Source organism: Lithobates pipiens, unplaced genomic scaffold (assembly GCF_037356315.1).
Source record: "Lithobates pipiens isolate NorthernLeopardFrog02 unplaced genomic scaffold, aLitPip1_a1.2 Scaffold_1, whole genome shotgun sequence".
NCBI lineage: Eukaryota > Metazoa > Chordata > Amphibia > Anura > Ranidae > Lithobates > Lithobates pipiens.
In genome coordinates this window covers 175,024,772-175,047,768 of record NW_027507685.1, presented here as the reverse complement: position 1 = coordinate 175,047,768, position 22,997 = coordinate 175,024,772, and the positions used below count along the sequence as shown (strand labels likewise).

At 45.8% G+C, this 22,997-nt stretch overlaps 1 protein-coding gene across 1 annotated transcript in view; it reads right to left on the bottom strand.

Annotated features, from left to right (window-relative positions):
• VARS2 (valyl-tRNA synthetase 2, mitochondrial) overlaps nucleotides 1-20,884 on the bottom strand; it is a 66,665-nt gene extending 45,781 nt beyond the window's left edge. The window contains exons 1-7 of the mRNA XM_077478937.1: nucleotides 20,863-20,884; nucleotides 16,346-16,510; nucleotides 11,166-11,247; nucleotides 10,387-10,487; nucleotides 8,866-8,987; nucleotides 2,789-2,855; nucleotides 1,006-1,103 (exon numbers count right to left, since the gene is read on the bottom strand). Of these exons, the coding sequence (XP_077335063.1) occupies nucleotides 1,006-1,103; nucleotides 2,789-2,855; nucleotides 8,866-8,987; nucleotides 10,387-10,487; nucleotides 11,166-11,247; nucleotides 16,346-16,486 (611 nt within the window). The 5' untranslated portion in view covers nucleotides 16,487-16,510; nucleotides 20,863-20,884. The remainder of the gene's footprint in view (nucleotides 1-1,005; nucleotides 1,104-2,788; nucleotides 2,856-8,865; nucleotides 8,988-10,386; nucleotides 10,488-11,165; nucleotides 11,248-16,345; nucleotides 16,511-20,862) is intronic.
• Nucleotides 20,885-22,997: the final 2,113 nt, after the last annotated feature.

The following is a 22,997-nucleotide window of genomic DNA, read 5'->3' as shown; positions in this document are numbered from 1 at the left end:
GTATTGTCACGTCCTGTATTGTTACATTTTTATTTGGTCATGTACTTATATGGTCATTCACATCCTGTGTTGCTCCTGTGAGGTCACAAACTGTGTAGGAGGGGTTTAGCTGTTGGAAGCAAACCCTCCAGGGTGTGGCTTCCTGTTGATATGTAAATAAAAGCAGATGCTCAGCTCAGGGAAATCAGATGCTGACCGATTTGAGAACGTAAGAATGCTGGTGATGTCTCTTAATTTGGATGAGTGAGTTGATAGGCAAGTTATTATATCATTAAGACGGAAATGGGTGCTTATATATGCACACTGTTATACAAACTGTACACTCACTACTTTACATTGTAGCAACGTGTCATTTCTTCAGTGTTGTCACATGAAAAGATAAAATAAAATATTTACAAAAATGTGAATGGTGCACTCACTTATGTGAGATACTGTACATCAGCCAGAACTATATTAACCCTTTGAGCATATTTTCTCTGGTCGCATATGGCTATCCAGAAGCGCCCTTTATTCTCTTATCTTTGTTCAGATTTCATGTCTGTGATTTACAACCACTTTAAGGCTAAGTGCATTTTCTGCCAGTACAGGAAATAGCCTTTGTAATGTCCTGTGTACAGAGCTGAATTCCATAACAATGTTCTCAGCTGCCCCATGTATCTTTGGTGAACTACAAAGCAACAACCCTCTAATACAGAAGAGGAGGGGGGGGGGGGGGTGTTTGTCGTCCTAATCAAGAGATCAGCCTGATCAGAGTGACGCTGCTCCTCCACACGCACAGTACAGTGTATGTGCATTGTCAGCCTAGAACAAGAAGTGCGTTAATGGCAGGATCTCTGGTGAAAATAAAGGAAAAATTTAAAATAAAAAAAAAACAATGCCACCACCATATCTGAAGACTGTCAAGCTGCAAAATATTACACTTTTGTTTTTGAGATTAGATACATATGAACAAACATCTTGAAAAGAAAAACAACAAAAAACAAAAGCATATAATTGGCCACTCACTCTTCCTTCCACTTCCAGATGGCCTTTAGGAATTCTTCTCGTCCCAGATCGTGCCGGGAAAGTCTGTGCTCTTTAAATAGTTTCTTCTCCACCACAGCCTAGAAGACAAATTACATGACTAAGGCCTGGTTCACACCTATGCAGCTTGCAGTTTGCATAATTCAAGTGCATTTTTCAATACACATTTTTGATCCATTGAAGTCTATGGAGCTAAAAGCCAGAATAAAATGCACAGATGTGAAGGTGAACCACAGGAAACCATGTTAACAACGAACTGTAGCGTGTTTATGCAAAACTGAAAACGCACTTGTGACGGGAGTCACTTTGGATGGGGGAGGGGGGGGGGGGCTTGTGGAACCCAGCTTCTCTAGGAGAGCACTGAAATCTCCTTGTCCTTCTTCCCCGGCCACTCCTATGTGCAAGTCACCCTGTGTCTATTAGGGGCACAGGGCAACAAAGAACCCCAGTCTGATCTCAAGAATATATGAATATAAAGTCCATCTTTCATCAGAGACCATTGTTAGATGGTTTGAGGTGGGGTGGGGGTTGCTATAGGTTTGTTAAGTGCCTGTATCCTATTGTTCTATTGTTTATGTCTGCCTTGGGAGCAACATATTATGGGATGTATATGTCTCTGTGGATTAGCTGTGGGAGGGAAGGGATTTCTCCAGCAGCCCCTCCCAAAGACAGTCTACACCCGTGTCATGCTACTGGTGGAGGTAAAGTCTACCCCTCCCTGTTTCATTAAGCAAAGGAGGAGGGCTTGTCCCCTGAGTATATCTATATGTACCTGTGTTCAAATAAACAGATCATGTTCGGCAGCCAAAACGAGTACTGTCTAGTTATTGGTTGTCAGCGGTTGGAATATCTGATATCTATATTCAGACTGGTGGAAGCAGTATATGACGAAAGCACTTAAGCAGAGTGTGGAAGCCATTTCGTTACAGCACTAAAAAATGCACAGGTGTGATCCAGACCTAAGTCCTTCTTCAGACAGGGGGTACTGCACCATATGCCTGCACGAGGGCTGTCTTTACCTGTACCACTAATGTCAATTGGGACACAGAGGCTACAAGGACACAGCCACTGCACCCAATCTGACATCCCTGTGGGTACAGATGCACAGCTCTGAACGCAAGACAGCGTGCATTTGTCTGTGCAGCCACTGCGTCCCAACTGACATCAATAGGACTGCCTGCATCGGGATGCAAGGAACACCCGTGCAACTCCGTGTCTGTGTGTAAACGATCCCTGCATGGGTGTAAAGAACAAGGCCTAACTTTGAAAGTCTGCAAGGAAAATGGATTCTTCATTTTATTATCTAGCCTGTCCTGAATCAGTGACAGCTGGAATATGACTGGTTGGTACAGGAATACAAACACACCCACTCAGGGTTATGCCTCCCATGAGGCCTATAAGATGCTCATGGGGGACAGATTGGAGGGTGGCACCAACACTACTATCAATATAGGACACTAGCTTCAGTGCAGCTCAGTAACGCAGAGACTAGTAAAATCAAAGCCTTAGCATTACAGAGCTCCCCGTCCAGCTACTGTGCCTGTTAGACACAGCGGTCCAACCACTTCAGTGACATGGAGCCTGGTAAATGTGCAGTTCCAGTATCATGATCACAGAATCGTGGTTCAGAAGGCATAGCGGCCAGACAGCAAACTTTGCCCAAACGCTGAGCTTGTATGTTTAACAAACTCAGCGTCACTGAGCTTATTGTGCTTTGGTAGGCGATATATATTGATTTGAAGAAGTATCGCAAATCATAGCTTACCTGTGTTGCTATACCAGCATGATCAGATCCAGGCACCCAGAGAACTTTCTGACCCAGCATTCTCCTCCTGATAGAGAGAAGATCCAAAAAGAGTTAAATGTGCTAAACAAATAAGGTCAACAATCTAGTGCAACCTGAAATAAAAGGTAGATACACAATGGGGTTTGGACTGTATTTTCCACCAGTAGTTGGTGTGTTTACAATTGGCCTGCTTAAAGATGATCACGTCTATGAATATTAGTGAAGCACACTATATAGAGTTCACCTTGTATTAAAGGAGTTGTAAGGTCTCAAGGTTTTTCATTGTAATGCATTCTATGGTCTCTAAGGTTTTTCTTATCTGAACCTGATCGCTCAAACGACGAGCACGAGCCTGGCGGCTCCATCCGCTGTCTCCATCCTCATTGGATAGACTGACAGCAGCTGGAGTCAATCAATCAAATCCAGTGACACAGGAGCCGGAGGCGGGCCGAGTCCTGCTGTCTGTGTCAATGGAAGCGCCCGCATGGGTGCCCCCAGGGAATGTGGGGCTCCGTGGGGGCACCTGATGAAGAGAAGGAGCCAGGAGCGCTGATGGGGAATCCCAGAAGAGGAAGAATCAGGGCCACTCTGTGCAAAACCCTTTCCACGGAGCACGTAAGTATAGCATGTTATTTAAAAACAAAACAAAAACAAACCTTTTACAATCACTTTAAAAATGTTATGTCCGGCCTTCCCGGCCCTTGCTGCTAAGCAACACTGTGGGAACTATACCAGTGAGCACTGGCCCACAGCCAATCAATTTGTTCATCCTACTACCAGTCATTTCCGCCCTCCTCCACATCCCCAGTCCAATGTAAAGACGGACTGGCTTACAACTATCTCGCTGACTCAGATTTGCAGAGATCTCCATCTTTCCGGAAAAACGCATAGACCGCTCACACCATTTGAGGATCTCTGCAACCTGACTCAAACCCCAAGACATACCCTGTCGTACATCTATAAAGACATCCAAACCCGATTGTATGCTACTCTCCCTGCATTCACGGACCACTGGTCTAGGGACCTGCACTTAGAGATCTCCTCCGCACAATGGTCCACCTCCTTTACTCATACGCATCAATCCTCCAGGTCAGGGTTTACACAAGAGAAAAATTATAAACTACTCTCGAGGTGGTACAGGGCCCCGGTCTCGGTACACAAGATGTTTCCGTCCACCTCTGATGTGTGTTGGCGCTGTCACGGAGCACAGGGATCATATGTTCATATCTGGTGGGAATGTGATGGAATACGCCCTTTTTGGGGTAAGATTTTTACGATTTACAATGACATGTATCAGACCTCTTTGCCTCCATCGCCTTTGTCTGCACTTTTATCCATTCTCCCTGGGTCGATACGGTCGCAGAAATGCAATCTCCTGAACTTTTTTCTCTCCGCGGCTCGTCACGCCATCTCTCTCTACTGGAAAAAAGATTCCACCCCTCCTGTTTCGGCGTGGGTGGCTATCCTTAATGACACAATGCTCATGGAGGAATTGCAGGCGAAGGCGGATGACGCTTATGAAAGGTTTACCATGTTATGGTCCATTTGGCAACACCACTCGCAGACGGAATTATTCCTTAACAACCTTACGATCTCATGAGCAGGCTGTTAGCCGGGTTTGGTTGGTGGAAGGTGTCGTTCTTATGACCATCTGTGGCCTAGCGGCCAAGCCTTAATAACTTGATTACTGCCACCTTTGGTACTAAACTTTTTTGTAGTGAAGTGAGTGCATAACAATAAGGTGTATTTTGCACATGTCTGCTTCTATTAATGCGAATGCTGTGCTTCTCCTTGTTCTTCCCCATCCTACTCTTCTCTCTTTCAGCTCTTACTTTCTATCTCTACCTCCCCCCCTGCCCCTTCTCTCCTTCTCCCTGGTATACCCGCTTCCTCTGCTTTCCCCCCCCCCCCCCCCTTTTTTTTTTTTCTCTCCTTTTCTCTCTTCATTCTGTTAATATTGCAATGCCTTATTCGGTGTCCAGGCTACGTATATGATGCAATTGCCTGTTTGTAACTGTGTTATTTTTCTCTGTTTGGCACGCAATAAAATATATATTCAACCATAAAAATGTTATGTCCAGACAACATTTTTCTTGGCAGGAGAAAAGATAAGCATCAAAATCCGCTTGCCAATGTTTTGAAAGCACGCTTCACATTCGATTTTAAGCGTCATTAAAGCGGGATTCCACCCTAAAGTGGAACCTCCGCTGATCGGAAGCCCCCCCCCTCCGGTGTCACAATTGACACCTTTCAGGGGGGGAGGGGGGTGGAGATACCTGTCAAAGACAGGTATTTTCACCCACTTCCGGGCATAGACTCCCACGGGAGTCTACGCCATTTCCTGCCCTGCCGCGCTGTCTGCTGGGACACACACGGGTCCCAGTGACAGCGCGGAGATTTCCTATTGCGCGGCGCGGCTCGCGCATGCGCAGTAGGGAACCGGGAAGTGAAGCCGATTCGCTTCACTTCCTGATTCCCTCACCTAGAATGGCGGCGGCAGCAGCCGAGGCCCGAGCGGTCGATCGGCCTCAGCTGCCGGCATCGCTGGAACCCGGGACAGGTGAGTGTCCATTTATTAAAAGTCAGCAGCTGTAGTATTTATAGCTGCTGGCTTTTAATATTTATTTTTTTTGGCGGAATCCCTCTTTAATGCATACCACTGTCTTTGGTTTGGGACCTTATGGGTAATAACCCAGGAAACACATCATACAAGCTAAAAACACAATTAAAGCACCAGGAAAAATGCTTAATTTTTCAGTGCTTAATGTAGCGCATTAAGTGGTTTTACAAGGCAAATTATTGAGCATTTCAGAGGCAATAAAAAAATAAACAAAAAAAGTCCAGCCTCTTTACAGCCCATTGTTACCAGGCCCTAAAGCAAGTCTTCAGCCATAAAGTGAAAATGCCTCCTGCCCACCCTGTATAGCTGCTTTTTTTTTTCCTTTTACAAAAAGGGTTTAGAATCGGTGCCTATACACATCATTTGCCTAGGAGAATGACGTGTACTGTGCACGCTGTAAGTAATTAACAAAGGAGGAGGAGGAGGGCAGGCTTAGTAGCGCAAAACCCAGAAGAGCCAGCAGGCCTCTCAATGCTTCAGAGATAACAGGACTTGAGCAGTGACAGGGTATGAGAGAATCTCAGTGGGATCTGAAATGTGCAGCACCCACCTAATAGGGAAAGCAGTATATCAGCTTTAAAGAGATTCTCTTTCACTTAGGCCTCATGCACACGGACGTTTTTACAGCCACTTTTTTGAGCGTTTTTTGCAGCTTAAAAGCGCCTGTCCATGTTAGTCTATGGCTTCATGCCCACCTAGGCATTTTTGAGCTGCAAATGGCATAGGCATTTTTAAGCTGTAAAAAAAAACCAGGACCAGTGCGTTCCGTGGCGCGGAGCTAGAGCTGTAAAAACATGCATAAACACGAAAAACCGTGCATAAACGCGTAACATATTTTTTTGTTTTCTGTGGCATTGTGGGAAATTTGGGAGTGCTATAGCCAAAAGATGTGTTTCTTTAAAAAAATGCTACTTAATGATAACGCTAAAAAACTTGCAAAAACGCCAATGCAAAACGCGGTAAAAAAACGCGTTTTTAACGCCGATTTTTCCAGGCGTCGGAGCTAACTTTGCAGCCAGTTTTTTAAAACGTCCATGTCCATGAGCACTTACTGTCACAGAAACAAATGTTTCTCCGGTCAGGAAGTAAGGGAAAAGAACAATATGCAGCTGCTTTGACAACAGAGATACATTGGGATTCATTTACTAAAGGTAAATAGACTGCATAGAGTATAGTAAATGAGGAGGTAAAGCTTCACTTTGCAAAGAATACCCAATCACGAGCAAGGGAAAAAAAAACAAAAAAAAAAAACATAGCATTTTTGCTTGCACCTGATTGGTCAATGGAAGTCAGCAGAGCTTCTGCTTATTTACTAAGCTCTGGAGCAACTGCTCTACAAAGTGCAGTCACACTCTGCAAAAGTGCACAGCTCATTTGCCTTTAGCAAATCAACCCCATTACCTCTACACTGACTCAAGGGTTGTCTTCTAAAAACGTGTTTCTAATATTAAAGTATTTAGAGACAATGTTAACTGTAATGCCCCATACACACAGTCGGACATTCCGACCACAAAATCAGTAGGATTTTTTCCAACGGATTTTGTCCGAAACTTGTGTTGCATACACACGGTCGCATAAAGTTGTCGGAAAATCCGATCGCTCTGAACGAGGTGACGTCAAACACATACGTCGGGACCATAAACGGGCCAGTAGCCAATAGCTTTCACCTCTTAGTTTATTCTGAGCATGCGTGGCACTTTGTCCGTCGGAATTGTCTGTACACGATCAGAATTTATGCGATCGGATTTTGTTGTCGGAAAATTTTAGATCCTGCTCTCAAACTTTGTGCGTCGGAAAATCCGACTGAAAAAGTCCGATGGAGCCCAGATCCTGGTCGGATCTTCCGACAACATGATCCGATCGCACATTTTCAGACGGAAATTCCGACCGCATGTATGGGGCATTTCAGTTTTTAAAACACGTGGGTTTTGCTTCTGCCAAAATACCTGACCACCTCAACAAGTATATGGCCAAAAGTATGTGGACTTTCCAATAAATTACTGGGTTCAGGTGTTTCCAGTAATAGTGATACTAAAAAAGGTATACATTTTTTTTTACATTTTAAACATGGTATACTCACCTGCTCTGTGCAATTGATTTGCAAAGAGCAGCCCGAATTTCCTCTTCTGGGGTCCCCCCTGGCACTCTCAGCTTCTCCTCCCTTCCGAGTGCCCCCATAGCAAGCTGCATGATGTGGGCACTCAAGCGGGTCCGATCCTGAGTCGGACTGTGTGCGCCTGGGTGTCTCTATTGAGACACCCAGTGCAGCTTGGCCGCCCCCTCTGCTCACTACTCACAAGATTTGATTGACAGCAGCATGAGCCAATGCATTCCGCTGCTGCCTCCATGTCCTAAGAGGAGAGCGCCACTGCTCTCGGGCACATTGCTGAATCGAGATTGGCCTCAGGTATGTATATAGGGGGAGCTGACCATGGAAAGTTTTTTTTTTTACTTTACTTTTTTACTTTAATGCAGAGAATGTATAAAGGTTAAAAACCTTAAGCCTTTAGAACCACGTTAATGATACCGCATACAAAGACATCTTAGATATCTGTGCTCTTCCAACCTTGTGACAACAAGGCCATTTTCTAACAATAAAGAACAGTTGCAGCTTGTGTTTCAGGCAAAGAAGGAATAATGCAGGGTTTAAATCCCATCGGGGTTCTAAAATACACCGATTGTGCAGCCCCTTACTTTAGCTGGACAGGGAAGATGCATATACTGAATAGAGCATAAGAAGAGAGAACAGAGTGAAAAGTGATCTTCAAGCATTAAAATCATAAACATGTTGATATAATAAAAACACCACGCACTCACAAGCATATAGGGGTGGAGAAGCATGTCACAAGCCAATGCAGAAGACCTGGCAGCTTTCCATGGTCAGCAGAGAGAATACGTTGTAGGGGGAAGCCTGTATCCTTGCAAAAAGGGCAAAACCTTAGACTCGCCAGATGCTGCAAGTCTATTAGTGGCTTTTTTGCTTGAAAATAGAAGCGGTGTCCCCGAGACGCATAGCCACGGAAGTGCCACTGCCTACCCACAACCCAGTAGTGGGAGCTGCAAGAACGCAAAACATGCACTCCTATCCCTGTTTGCTTATTAAGAATTTATTTTAATGTACATTGGTCACCTTGTGACCTGTTCTTTACTCATATGAAGGGCCTTTTCTGTTCTAGCATAACTGGGTCCCTGTGCACAAAGTAAGGTTTATAAAGACATGGTTTGACATTTTTGGTGTTGAGAACCAGGAGAGTCCGAAGAAGAGCCTTGACTTTACCCATACTGCACACCTTTGGAACGAATTAGAACACCAATGTTAAGCCAAATCTTCTGCTCCAACATCAGTACATGACGTTACATTTGCTCTTGTGGTGGAACATGCACAAATTCTCACAGACGTACTCCAGGCAAAGCACTTTATTGGAAAGGGACTCACCAACGAACAAGAGAGTCCTCAATAGCCACAGTAAGGGCATGTCCGAGGTGAAGGGAGCCGGTGACATTTGGGGGAGGAATGCAGAGAGAGAAGACCTCTGGAGTAGACTGAGGGAGACGACTCTGCAAAAACAAAAACATTCCATGACTGGGAATGAAGTTTCAATCAATCAGCTAAATATATTCCAGATACATTAAAACAAAACATGTGCAAAGTCTTCTAGTTGATCTGTCCACTGCCAGAATGCTGGAGAAAAACATTTGCTCTCTGTGTTGAGTGGTGTCTTGGTAGAGGTCTGACATCCCCTGGTAAGAAAGCGCTAGAGCTCCAATGAGCAGGGAGCATGAGCTTTGCTGATTGCAGAGCTATATATCCAACTCCAGTGGCGGCTGGTGGTATATTTTTTTTCCATCCACCGTCAAAGCGACATTCCTCCCCTCCCAGTCGATATCTGTCCCCGCACTTACCCAATCTAGGTTGAGGGCTTCCTCCAGGCAGCGGTCCTCCTTCCTCGACTTCACATCGGCGCGGCTTCCTCTGCATCTCCTCCTTTCTCCTCAGCAGCGGCGAATAGGAACACTTCCCTTAGCCAATCGGGTCTCAGGACCTGCTTCCTGAGCCAGGATTGGCCAGGAGGAGAAGCATTAAGACAATAGCGAAAATTATGAATTCGCTATTGTCACAAAACTGAGTGAGCTTGGGGCACCTCCGGCTCTAATCATGTCCCCCTGCCCCCCGTATGGCCAGTGTCTTGCCGAAAAAGGTCCACCGGCGGATAATGCCCTCCCTGTACTGCTCAGGCGCAGCGATTGCGCAGTACGAACGACTACAGAGCCACCGAAAGTCTCCGAAGATGAACAGCTGATTGTCAGCTCTACACAGCGCCTGCGCACTGACTCCAGGTTCAAGCCCCACCATCCAAGTGGACATAGAGTCAGAATATAAATCTACCGAGCAAAGCGCGGTGAGCGAAACGAGCCCACGAGGGGCCCTGTTACAAAGTTGTGTCTTACAACAGTGTTGGAACGTAGGCACCGTGTACAACTGACTCTTTATCTGCCGTGGGGGTGGGTTACCTTTCTTGGCAGAACACCGGCCGCCGTTGTCCAACTCAGAAGGGGGGTGGGTGTGTTGGACCTCTGCAGAGAGATTACTGCCTCTATGGCTTCTGAGATAAACCCTGCCTCCTGCTGCTCTATGTAATGAGAATACTTGGGGGCACCCAGCAGCAGTCTCTAAACTTTTGGAGGTCCACACAAAGGAAGCTTTTCAGGTATATAACATGCAAAAAATATGTTTAAAAGTACAAATAATCTTATAGGGCGATTGTGGTTGAAATGAATGGTCTGGTGACAGGATCACCAGCTGTACTCTTTACATAAAGGTTGTTAGTCCATATTAATTAATAATCGAGAAACGGTATGCAAGGCATAACATACAATATTTACATATTCCACAATCAGGTGTCTAGTATTTCCCATCAACGGTGCAGACCAAATGCCAACCCTTCAGTATCCTCACCTGGTACTCAGGCTTGAAGAAACCTTGCTTCACCCACCAAGCATACCAGGCAGCTTCTACATAGCGTGGGCTGTAGGAGGAGGGCAGTGGACATGTTGTATCTAAAAATGAGTAGACATATATTGATAAGCACATAATATGGCAATAATAGCTGATACATATATTATTGGGACAGAGTTAACTGCAAATATAGAAGTAGCCAGTGCAGGGGTTGCCAGCTCCCAGCCTGCTGCTGATGAGATCCTGGGAAATGGAGAGCACTCCAAATCTCACAAGATGAAGCTGCAGCACCTCTGCACAGCTAGTAGTGTCCTCTTAGGGACATTTGGAGTATTTTATATTCCCCGGTGCTCGCCGGAAGGAGGATGACGTCACCCTTGCCTGGGCATCACAGGCAGAAGCAGGGAGAAAGGTAAGGATATTAACTTTCTTTCCCCATCTACGGGGTTTACTAAAGGATTATGCTGCTTTGCAGAAATTTGGAGAGGGGTCTTAAAAGGCAGACCTTGTATTTTAGGCCTCACTCACATGGGTACTAAGGCCTGTAGTTTGCAAATGGGCACTGTCGCAGCCACCTGGCCAATTTGACTGGCATCCGGGGGCCACTCATCCACACCCCTGTGAAACTGAGACAAGCAGCTGTGCCATCGCAGCCGATGGAATCCCCATACACTTACTCAGCCTGGTGGCTCAAGCCACATAGACACATGGCCCTTTCACAGACCACCTGTGTAATGAGGCCTTAAATGCAAGTTCCACTTTAATATATGGTTGCTGACCTTTTTTATTTCCGGGCACTGTAGAGATTTCATACTTGATCACTTCTTTCTCTTTCCAGTGCTGACCTTTAACTTTTGAGACCTGTCACATGAGAGGGATAAAACAATACACATGACTGTAGATAAAAATAAAATAAAGAAATAAAATACAAATTTATATTTTATATTGGTTATCAGTCTTCAATTTCTGCAAATAGTGTAACATACTTAGTAATGGTACCACATGACATACAGTTTAAGGGCCATTCCCACCACAACGCAGGGCAGGATAGGCACAATCAGTGCACATTTCCCGCACCACATTCAAACGTACTCCACTTTCGATCTGCATGCGGGTGCCAATGTACTTTTAACCGTACCCCAAACACAGATCGCAAATGCAGTGTGTTTTCTGGCACCAAATCGCATGGTACTGCAGTACCATGCAATTTGGTACTGTGCATTTTTGCAAGTAGTGAAAGCACTACGTTTTGCACGTTCTGGCGAGTTTTGCATCCCATTCAAATGAATGGTCTATCAAAATGCACCACACGAGAGCATGCACGTTCCAGTGCAATCCTAGTGTAAATCAGCTTATATGAGATTTTAGCAACTGCGTTTAAATCTACTTTAAGTATAAAAGCAATAGGCTCTCTCTCTCTGGCATCTGGAAACACCATAAACAACAATGGATCTGGATCAAATATGTAAATACTTAACAAACAAGATAAGCAATAACATTAATTAGTGAACAGATACACATAGAAAATGTGCCAGAAGGTCTGATGTTTTTGGCTATACTATTATTATTACACAGGATTTTTTATAGTGCCAACAGTTTTCACAGCACTTTACAAAATTAGGGCAGACATTACAATTTGGTACAAGAGGAATCAGAGGGCCCTGCTCAGAGCTTACACTCTAAAAAGGGAGGGTCAATTGATACAAAAGGGTCATAGCTGTGGGGGATGAGCTGATGGAGGAAGTAAAACAGTGTATTAGTTAGAAGCAGGATAGGCTTCTTTAAAAAGAGAAGGATTTGCAGGGGTCGTCTAAAGATGGATAGATTAGGTGACAGTCAGACAGATTGGGATAGGGAGTTAAAAAGGATGGGAGAAGCTCTGGAGAAATCCTGGAGGCGAGCATGGGAGGAGGCTGACAAGGCAGCTAGAGATCAGGAGGTCTTGGGAGGACAGAAGAGAGCGGCTTGGTTGGTATTTTGGGACTAGGTTAGTGATGTAGCTGGGGGCAGAGTTAGGGATGGCTTTGTAAATTATTGTTAGTACTTTGAATTTTATTTGTTGTGTGAGTGGAAGCCAGTGTAGGGATTTGCAGAGAGGGGTGGAGGACACTGAATGGTCGGTAATGTGGATGAGTCTTGCAGAGGCATTCATTATGGACTGAAGGGGGGATAGTCTATGTAAAGGTAATCCAATGAGGAGCGAGTTGCAGTAGTCGAGGCGAGAGATGGCCAGGGAGTGAATCAGAAGCTTGGTGGTGTCATTAGTTAAAAAGGGGCGTATTCTGGAAAAGTTGCGGAGGCTAAGGCAGCATGATTTGGACAGGGATTGGATGTGGGCCTGAAAGGACAGTTCAGAGTCTAATGTTACCCCTAGCACCCTGGCATGTGGGGATGGACTGATAGATGTGCCATTGATCTTGACAGAGAAGTCAGAGGAAGGGGCACATGGGGGAGGAAATATTAAGAGCTCGGTTTTAGATAGATTCGGTCTGAGGAAGCGGTTTGACATCCAGGCTGATATGTCTGTTAGTGAATTAGTGATGCGTGAGGAGATTGATGGGGTGAGCTGAGGGGTAGAGAGATAGATTTGGGTGTCATCAGCATATAAATGGTAGTGGAAGCCATGGGAGGCTTTCAGCTGACCCAGATAGGATGTGTAGATCAAGAATAGTGGAGGTCCAAAGACAGAACCTTGGGAGACCCCAAAGGTAAGAGGAGTTGGAGAGGAGGAAGTGAAGTTGTAAGCGACACTGAAGGTGCGATGAGATAGGCAAGATTCGAACCAATGAAGAGTGCAGGTCCCGGCCCCTTACCATGTGATCAGCTGTCAGCCAATGACAGCTGATCACATGATCAAAACAAAAGCTCGGTGCTTTTTTTTCTCCTCCCGCTGACAGCGGAGAAGAAAAAAAAATGTTCACCGGCTCACCTTAAAGGAACATTGGTACCGAAATGGAAGAGGCAATTATGCCTCATAATTGCCATCTGAAAGTGCCCACAAGTGCCACCTATCAATGCCCACCAGTGGTGTCAATCAGTGCCACCTATGAGTGCTGCCTATCAGTGTAACTGAACAGTGCCCATCACTGCCACCCATCAGTGGCCATCACTGCCGCCTCATCAGCGTACATCAACGACCCGTTTAAAATTGTATAACAAAATGAAACATTTTTTTTTATTATTTAGTCTTTTAAAAAAAAAAAAAATAATAATAATAATATTTGCACAGGTGATCAAATAGCACCAAAAGAAAGATCTATTTGGGGGGGGGAATGATAAAACTTTAATTTGGGTACAGTGTTGTATGACCGCACAATTGTCATTCAAAGTGCATCAGCGCTGAAAGCTGAAAATTGGTCTGGATAGGAGGGGGATTTTAGTGCCCAGTAAGCAAGTGGTTAAAATAAAAAACACGATCTAAGTCATTGGGGATTCATATTCCGCAGACCCACCTTTCCAGAATTACCAGTTGAAATGTACCAAAAGCCCTATGAATGCCTGAGGAGGGGTTACATGTCCCATCAGCCTTTGCGACAATACCACGTTGTGCATGCCTGATCAGCAATCGATCTTCAGCAGGTTTTTCTGCCCACACTGACAATCTTTGGAGGTATTCCCCAGCTCCTCCTTTAGAGAATGATAACTGCCTGTGCATGACAAAGCATCCTGAAAAAGAAGCTGCCTGTATGTGACGGCTGGGGAGGAGCATGGGGGTAATGAGCTGCCTGTATGTGAAGGCTGGGGAGGAGCATGGGGGTAATGAGCTGCCTGTATGTGAAGGCTGGGAAGGAGCATGGGGGTAATGAGCTGCCTGTATGTGAAGGCTGGGGAGGAGCATGGGGGTAATGAGCTGCCTGTATGTGAAGGCTGGGGAGGAGCATGGGGGTAATGAGCTGCCTGTATGTGAAGGCTGGGAAGGAGCATGGGGGTAATGAGCTGCCTGTATGTGAAGGCTGGGAAGGAGCATGGGGGTAATGAGCTGCCTGTATGTGAAGGCTGGGGAGGAGCATGGGGGTAATGAGCTGCCTGTATGTGAAGGCTGGGAAGGAGCATGGGGGTAATGAGCTGCCTGTATGTGAAGGCTGGGTAGGAGCATGGGGGTAATGAGCTGCCTGTATGTGTAGCCTCATCACGTCGGTCTGCAATCCTATGCAGGAGCTCGCTCATAAGGGTAGCTCCAGGTGACCCTGCCAAGGAACGGAGCCACTTTAAAATTGGAATCAAAGGTTAGGGGGAACTTGGAAATGAAAATTAAACACAGATGACAGGAGGAAAACAGAATGCAATCATCAAAATAAATTAAATGCAGAGGTTTGCTGCTGTATGTCATTTTTTGTTTAAGCCTAGTTTAACTAAAATAAAAAAACATAGAAATCAGCACAGGTATTATGATTTGTCTCTTGTGCTGATTCTTCTTCTTTTTAGGAGAAATCTTCCTCTACCCTACCACCGTCACCATAATCTTCAGTGAGGTGGGCATTAATACAACTGAAGTGCTGTCAGGAGCTCATCATGATGAGAACCCTTTAGTTATACTAACTCATCACACCAGAATAGAGGCGGGGTGGTCAGAATGGAGGAAGTTTCCTAAAAGAAGAAGAATCAGCACAAGAGACATATCATATTAACTATACAGTATGTCCCTTGTGTGGACTTCTATTTTATTGAAACTTAGACTTAGGCTTAAAGAGGAAGTAAAGTCTTCCTGTTTAATAGTACCTATAGGCAGGCATATAATAAGGCTTACCTATAGGTACTGTATATATCTCCTAAACTTACACCGTTTAGGAGATATTTACTATATACACCACCATCTGTACACTGAAGGAACGCCCTATCGTGCTGTTTCTTCAGGGCCCTGTGCTGTGACCGGCGGCACCCGTGTGTATTTGTGGGAGTGACGTCATCATGGCTGCGGTCAATCACTGCTCCGGACCCCGCAAACCCGGAAGTAACTCCAAGGAAAATGTCAGCCGTCTCCGCGTTGTGCGGGTGCTGCTGCAACAGCTTTGTTCTAAGGTAGGTATTGCATAATTAGTTAGTATGCTATGCATACTAGCTCATTATGCCTTTGTCTTACAGGTTTGTTTTATTTTTTTAGGGTTTACAACCTCTTTAACCACTTCAATACCAGGTACTTTTGCCCCTTCCTGCCCAGGATAATTTTCAGCGCTATCACACTTTGAATGACAATTGCAGGGTCATGCGACACTGTACTCAAACTACATTTTTATCATTTTCTTACCACAAATAGTTTTCTTTTGGTGGTATTTGATCACCTCTGAGGTTTTTATTTTTTTGCTAAACAAACTAAAAAGGACCAACTTTAAAAAAAAAAAAAAAAAGTTTTTCTTAGTTTCTGTTATAAAATTTAGTTTTCTTCTTCACTGACGGGCACGGATATGTAGAATTGGGGGTCACAGATAGGCATCACTGATGGGCACCAATAGGTGGCACTGATATGCAGCACTGATAGGTGGCTGTGATGGGCACTGTGGTGGACACTGGCAGACTTTATTGTTGGGGCACTGCTGGGCTCTGATTGGCAGACCATTGGCACATCTAAACTGGCTGTGCTGATAATCAATGTGCTTATTATCAGCATAGACCCCCCCCCCCCCCCCCCTCTGACAGGGAGAGCCACCAATTGGCTCTCCCTGTCAGTGCGAACCGAGGAATGCTGTTTACATGCACTTTCTGGTACATGCAATGATCAGCTGAGAGAAACACCATGTAACCATGGATGGAGATGAAGTAGACAAGAAGCGATTGTAAAGAGGCTGCAGGAAATCAGAAAAGCGAGGATTCAATAAAGGGATGAAAAAATATATTTAAAAATGGCAATTGTTTATGAAACATAGCACTTTAGCAAACTAAAAATAGGGCGCATGTCTTATTTTGGGAAAACATTGTGTCATGCTATCAGCAGTAAATATAATAAAGGTTTTTGGTCTATTACCCGAGCAGCGCCCTCTTCCTGCTGAACTCGTTGCTTTTGCCTCCGCTCGTCCCGCTTGATGCGCTCTGTGATGTTGGCAATGCCCCTGCGGGGCAATCTCCCAGCAGCATTATGACTTGTGTCAAGAAGGAGGCGGAGCATGGTATGGGAGAGGAATGTGGAGACCTAGACAGGATCAATGATGAAAGACTATTATAGAGAGGAAAACATTTATTCCTATCGTGCTGATAACACTAAAGTTGCATTATGTTTCATTAGACAAATTCAGATTATATAAACACAAATGTAGGAACATATTACTGATTTATAGGACACTGTCCTCTTCTGAGGCACTATACAAAGGTATGTAGAATAGAATTTCCTTACTAGAGGTTTCCCTTAAAGTGATTGTAAAGGTTAATTTTTTATAACAAACATGTCATACTTACCTGCTCTGTGCAAGGGTTTTACACGGAGCGGCCCCAATCCTCCTTTTCTGGGGTACCCTGCCGGCGCTCCTGGCTCCTCCTCTTCATTGGTTGCCCCACGGAGAGCCACCTTTCCTGCGGGCACCCGTCCGGGTGCGCTCACGAGTCCAGCTGCTGCGCCCATTGACACAAACAGCAGGACTCGGCCCTGCCATGACTCCCGTGTCACTGAATTTGATTGACAGCTCCCGCTGCTATCAGTCTATCCAATGAGGACGCGAAACGGCACCTGGAGCTGCTCGTCGCGTGCTTGTCGCCGAAACGATCGGGTTTAGGCAAGAAAAAAGGGGGCCCCGGGGGCAGCACAGAAGGTTTTTCACCTTAACCACTTCAGCCCTGAAAGATTTGGCTGCAGAATGACCAGGCCATTTTTTCCGATTCAGTACTGCGTCGCTTTAACTGACAATTGCGTGGTCGCGCGGCGTTGCACCCAAACAAAATTTACATTTTTTTCCCCAGAAATAGAGCTTTCTTTTGGTGGTATTTGATCGCCTCTGCGTTTTTTATTTTTTGCCCTTTAAACAAAAAAGTGACAATTTCGGAAAAAATAAATAAAAAAATTTGTACTTTTTGCTATGATAAATATCCCCATTTTTTTTTAAAAAAAGCTAATTTCTTCTCAGTTTAGGCCGATATGTATTCTTCTACATATTTTGGTAAAAAAAAAATAGCAATAAGCATATATTGATTGGTTTGCGCAAAAGTTATAGCATCTACAAAATAGGGGATAGATAGCATTATAGCATTTTTATTATTTATTTTTTTACTAGTAATGGTGGCGATCTGCAATTTTTATCATGACTGCGTCATTATGGGACAATTTTTAAAAAAATTTGGGACCATTGGAATTTATACAGTGATCAATGCTATAAAAATACATTGATTACTGTAAAAAATGTCACTGGCAGTGAAGGGGTTATCACTAGGGGCGATCAAGGGGTTAAATGTGTTCCCTGGAAGGTGATTCTAACTGAAGGGGGAGGGGACTGACTAGAGGAAGTGACGGATCGTGGTCCCTAGCTAATAGGAACACACAAATCTCTCAGAGCAGAATAGGGATTTGTGCGTTTACACACACAATTCCGTCTTCTGTCTCTGGTGCTCATGATCAAGGATGAGCTCCGGCGTGTTCGCACACTCCACGTGCAGAATCCGCCAGGAAGTCCTCACTTCCTGAGATTAGTGCAGGGCCGTGCCGACTCCCAGGCAGGCTCTGCACGTGGAGTGTGCAAGCACGCCAGAGCTCATGCTTACTCATGATCACTCATGGCTGGCGGTCATCGTGACCGTCGGCCATGAGCATCGGCACCCTCCGCTGTGTAACTGGTGCGTGCGTGCGCCTGCTATCCCGATCCCGCAAGCCGACGTATAGCTATGACGGTTTGCGGGATCGTGCCGACCTGCCGCAGTATAATGATGCCAGCTGGACGGCAAGCGGTTAATGCACAGAATGTATTCAGATGAAAAACCCTGAGGCCTTACAACTCCTTTAAATCGCTTGGTAATCCACATGTACATAAAAACTTCCCGTCTCCAAGTGTTTAGTACAAGACCACTGCTGCAGCCGTAGCCATGATCTTGGTACAGTTTATTTTTCAGCTGGCAATTGGCTGCTATTTTTTGCGCTAAAACGCCTGAAAAGCGCCCCAGTGTGAAAGGCGTCTTAAAAGTGCACAGGAACTCAGGTGCTACAGTTATTGCACTCACTCTTGCCTGCGCATCGATATGGAACATGTGTATCACAATTTATGGTTTCATGCGTAGGCACCCCCCGAATCTTGCATTTACTTTTGCATGTGCGTGTACGTGGGGGGTCTCAAATATTTATTTTGAGGGGGGGTGGTTAGGTGCTTGGGTGGAACTCTTTTTTAACTTTTTACAACTTATTACTAAAGGGGGTGGGCCAGCGAAAAAAAAAAAAAATTATAGGGTGCCCACGATGTCGACCGCCCGAGGCCGACCCATCCCTCAGCTCTCGGGTCCCAACGCTGCCATTCAAAGTAAGGGAAATAGGCAGTGGAGCCTTGCGGCTTCACTGCCCGTTTCCTGTCGCGCAGCGCTTTGTGAATGGGGTGTGGTGTGTTGTGGGATACACAGTTCCCACAACACACAGCACCCCATTCCACAGAAGACAACATGAGGAGGAGAAGACAGAAGATCACCACGGAATAGGAAGAGGCAGATTAGGACGACCTGCCTAACAACAGCCATTACTGGTTCTTTTTTTTTTGCTGCCTTTTTATGCATTTTTTTTTTTTTTAGGGTGGACCTCCCCTTTAAAGCAGCGGTTCACACAAAAATTGAACCTCCACTTTTCAGAACCCTCGCCCCCTCCGGTGTCACATTTGGCACCTTTCAGTGGGGAGGGGGGGTACAGATATCTGTCTAAGACAGGTATTTGCACCCACTTCTGGGCATAGACTCCCGCGGAAGTCTTTGCCTCATCCCGTCCCGCCGCGCTGTCTGCTGGGACACACACGGGTCCCAGAGACAGCAGGTATCATTCCTATTGCCCTGCACGACTCGCGCATGCTCAGTAGGGAACCGGGCAGTGAAGCCATAAGGCTTAATTTCCTGATTCCCATAGCGAAGATGGCGGCGGCAGCATCCGAGGAACAGTGGTAAGTGCCCTTATTTTAAAAGTCAGCAGCTGCAGGATTTGTAGCTGCTGGCTTAAAAAAAAAAAAAATTCACGGGTCTCCCGCTTTAACCTTTTAATTTTTCCATCACATAGGGGACAAAAAGTGATGATGTTTTGGCAACAGATTCTCTTTAATGGGACACCAGGGGGTCTAAAAGACCCTGCATGTCTCACCTGGCCCCCCATTAGGGATGAGCTTAGGCGTGTTCACACAGCCCGCCAGGAAGTCAGCACTGTGCTAATCACAGGCAGTAAGACATTGCCCCGATGCGCGGCTGCAGAGATCGGGAAATGTCTCACTGCCTGTGATTAGCGCAGCGCTGCATTGACTCCCTGGTGGGCTCTGCACATGGGCTGTGTGAACACGCCGGAGCTCATCCCTACCCCCCATACCGGCTGGGAAAAGTGAAAGGGAGAATGTAGAATGTCACTTCCAGGTCAGCAATAAGAGAAGGGGTGAGACTGGATGGCCGTTAACTCAGCTTCCTCCTCTCAGTGGTACCCACCATGCCAGTGCCAGGCTAGTGGAGTCTGGGCTACATGGTGGAAGCAGGCATGTCTGCAGTTACTGTGGATGTGTGCAGAGCCACCCAACGCTTGTGACAGCGGGCAGTCAGGTTGTAGGGTATACACACATTCATGGTGGCTGCAGGGACTGGGATGTGTGTAAAAGTCCCCACTGTCAGGTCTACACAATATAAAGAGCTGGCAGTAAAAGAGTTAAAGCAGTGGTCTGATGAGGCTGTGCACAGTGCAATGTCTGGGAGGAAAGTGTGGGCACATCTGTTGTACCCCAATGACTTGTGTCTGACCCACATGTACAAAACAACAAGACTTCACGTTAGAAATTAGTATGAAGCTCATCTCTAATCCGAAGATTCTGCTGAAGGACTTTTTCTACCATCAGTGGTCATCAGCTCTGTCCTCGGGGCCCACTAACAGGCCAGGATTGCAAGATAACTGAAATACATCATTGGTGATATCATTTGCTGCGCAGTGATTGCAGTATTCTAGTCTGCATCTCTCCAAGGTATTACATAAAACCTGGCCTGTTAGTGGGCCCTGAGGACAGGGTTGATGACCACTGCTCCGGATGACTTCAGTCTGATGGCCAGCATCATTTAACCCACTTCCTCTGAGCCCAGGTCATCCCCCAGCCTGTGACTGGACAGTGAAAGGAGAAGCAACACAGTGCTGAGCTCATCTCCATGTCACATTCAGGTACTTGCAGTGCTTGTGCTAATCTGAGCAGTAGCTAAAATCTAATTGGCTGTCTTGATTCAAGGGGAAAAATTGCATTTTAAACCCATCTCAGTGCTGACAGGTTCTCTTGAGTGTCTCTGCTTTTTATTGTCAGTTTCTCCCAGTCACAGCCAACCCAGCTCTGCTCCCCTCCAGCCCGGGCTGACCTTGTCTCTGCCTCCCCGGCATTGAGGCTGGATGGGACGGACACGGCGCCTCCTATGGACGGTCACAGGAGCTGCATGATGGTTGATAGAAATGGGGATGGTGGGAGGGGCTGTGTCCTCCACTGACAGATGAGGATGAGAAAAGTCTACACAAAGTAACACTTCCCATCCTTCCTTCTCCTTCCTTCTCCTTCCTTCCTATGATCTGAGAAGTGAGAAAGGAGGATCCAGGAAGAAATATTTTCTCCCCTCCATAGAAATGGATCTCCCCTCCCCCAGCACACATGGATGATCCTATACACACCAAACACACAACTTTTACCCCAACAAAGATCTTACCTGCTTCTACCATGTGAGTGGGCGGGGCTGCTGACTCTCACCTCTCATTGGCTCACCTCTGCAGCTCCCCAAAGGCATTGTGGGACTTGTAGTGCTTACAAAGCAGAAATCTCGTCCAGACAGCTCAATGCCGAGTCCCAGCTCTGATTGGATGTTTGTCACCGAATGCATTGCAGGGCATGCTGGGATAGCTTGGCTTTGCAGGGAGGATATCCTGGGACTACAACTCCCATCAGCCCAGGAGGCTAGGGGCGGGGCCCTTGTGTGTACAGCAGCCAATGAGCATGGAGGGGAAGTGACGTTACTTAGTGCCAGTAAACTCAGCTTATATCGTGATATACAGGATTTAGCAGTCCCTGTCCGTGACATTGGTTTGATGTTGAATTGTGAAACAATTCAGACTTGCTGCTGCATTTAAAGTTTAACATCAAAACCGTGTCACAGACTTCTCATTGGAGATAGAAGAGAAGCTGTCATCAGATCACATGAGATGTCCTAATTTCTGACAATTACACAGTGATGGGATTGGTGATTCCTCCATCTATTTCTATTACAGAGAGATCTTTATATATATATATATATATATATATATATATATCCAATATAATCGTTTAGAGTAATACATAAATGACCGCTATACTGTATAATATAATGTATTTATTTCGGTGCTCTCTGTGGGGACACACATACATACATAGATAACTGTTTTTACCGCTGGTGCTGTCCACCCTTCTAAACTCTGTGGACACACATTGCTGGATTTTGATCTATAGCTCATCTCATCTCTAGCTGTGTCTGTTTGCCTCTTATTGGCACTATACACCAATCGGCCACAGGGCGGCCTCTCTCTCCAGCCACCCCCCTCTATGAATAATGGGATGTATCCATCTATTCAGGTGTCCGGCCCCTTTTTTGGACGCTGGGCGCCTGAATTCCAGCGGCAGGGATGTATTTTTGGAGGCATCTGATTAGAGCCATAGGCTCTAATAGGCGTCAAAGGTGAACTCTGAGTGCAGAGCATTGCGCTCGGAGTCCACCCGGGTGTGTTAGAAAAGCAAATATTCACTTTTCTAAAACTGACCCGCCTCTCCACCAATCAGGAAGTGCAGGTCTGTTACCTATCATCTGATTGGCTAAAAGGACAGGCGCTGCTATTGGACGCCTATCAGGAGGAGGGGAAGATACGCATAGAGGACACAGCTCGCCGCTGTCCGGCTCACCGCCGAGATGGGGTAAGTGCGAGCGGGCGTGGGGGGATCACAGTGGCTGCAACTGATGGACACAGTGGCGGCATTTGATGGACAGTGGCTGCTATTGGTGGCACATTGAGGCTGCAATTGATGGGTTTTTTTCAGTATTTTTCAGTTTGTTTGCACACCCCCCACATTTTTTAGCATCAGCCAGCACTGATCAGCCATCGTTCCTGAGGCAGACAGAATGGCGGTGTAAACAAGGCAGATCGCTGTTCTGTCAGAGGGTGAACATGGAGATCCAGTCTTTGTTCTAACCCACCCCCCAGTTAGCAAGCACTCCCAGGAAACACATTTAACCCATTGATTGCTCCCATTAACCCCTTCCCTGCCAGTGTCCTTAGTACAGTGATAGTGCATATTGTTTTAGCACTGATCACTATATTGGTGTCACTGGTCCTCAAAAAGTGTCACTTGATGTCAGATCCGTCCACCGCAATGTTTCAGTCCCACTAAAAATCGCTAATCGCCACCATTACTAGTAAAAAAAAAAAAATCCATAAATATATCCCATAGTTTGTAGATGTTATAACTTTTGCACAAAGC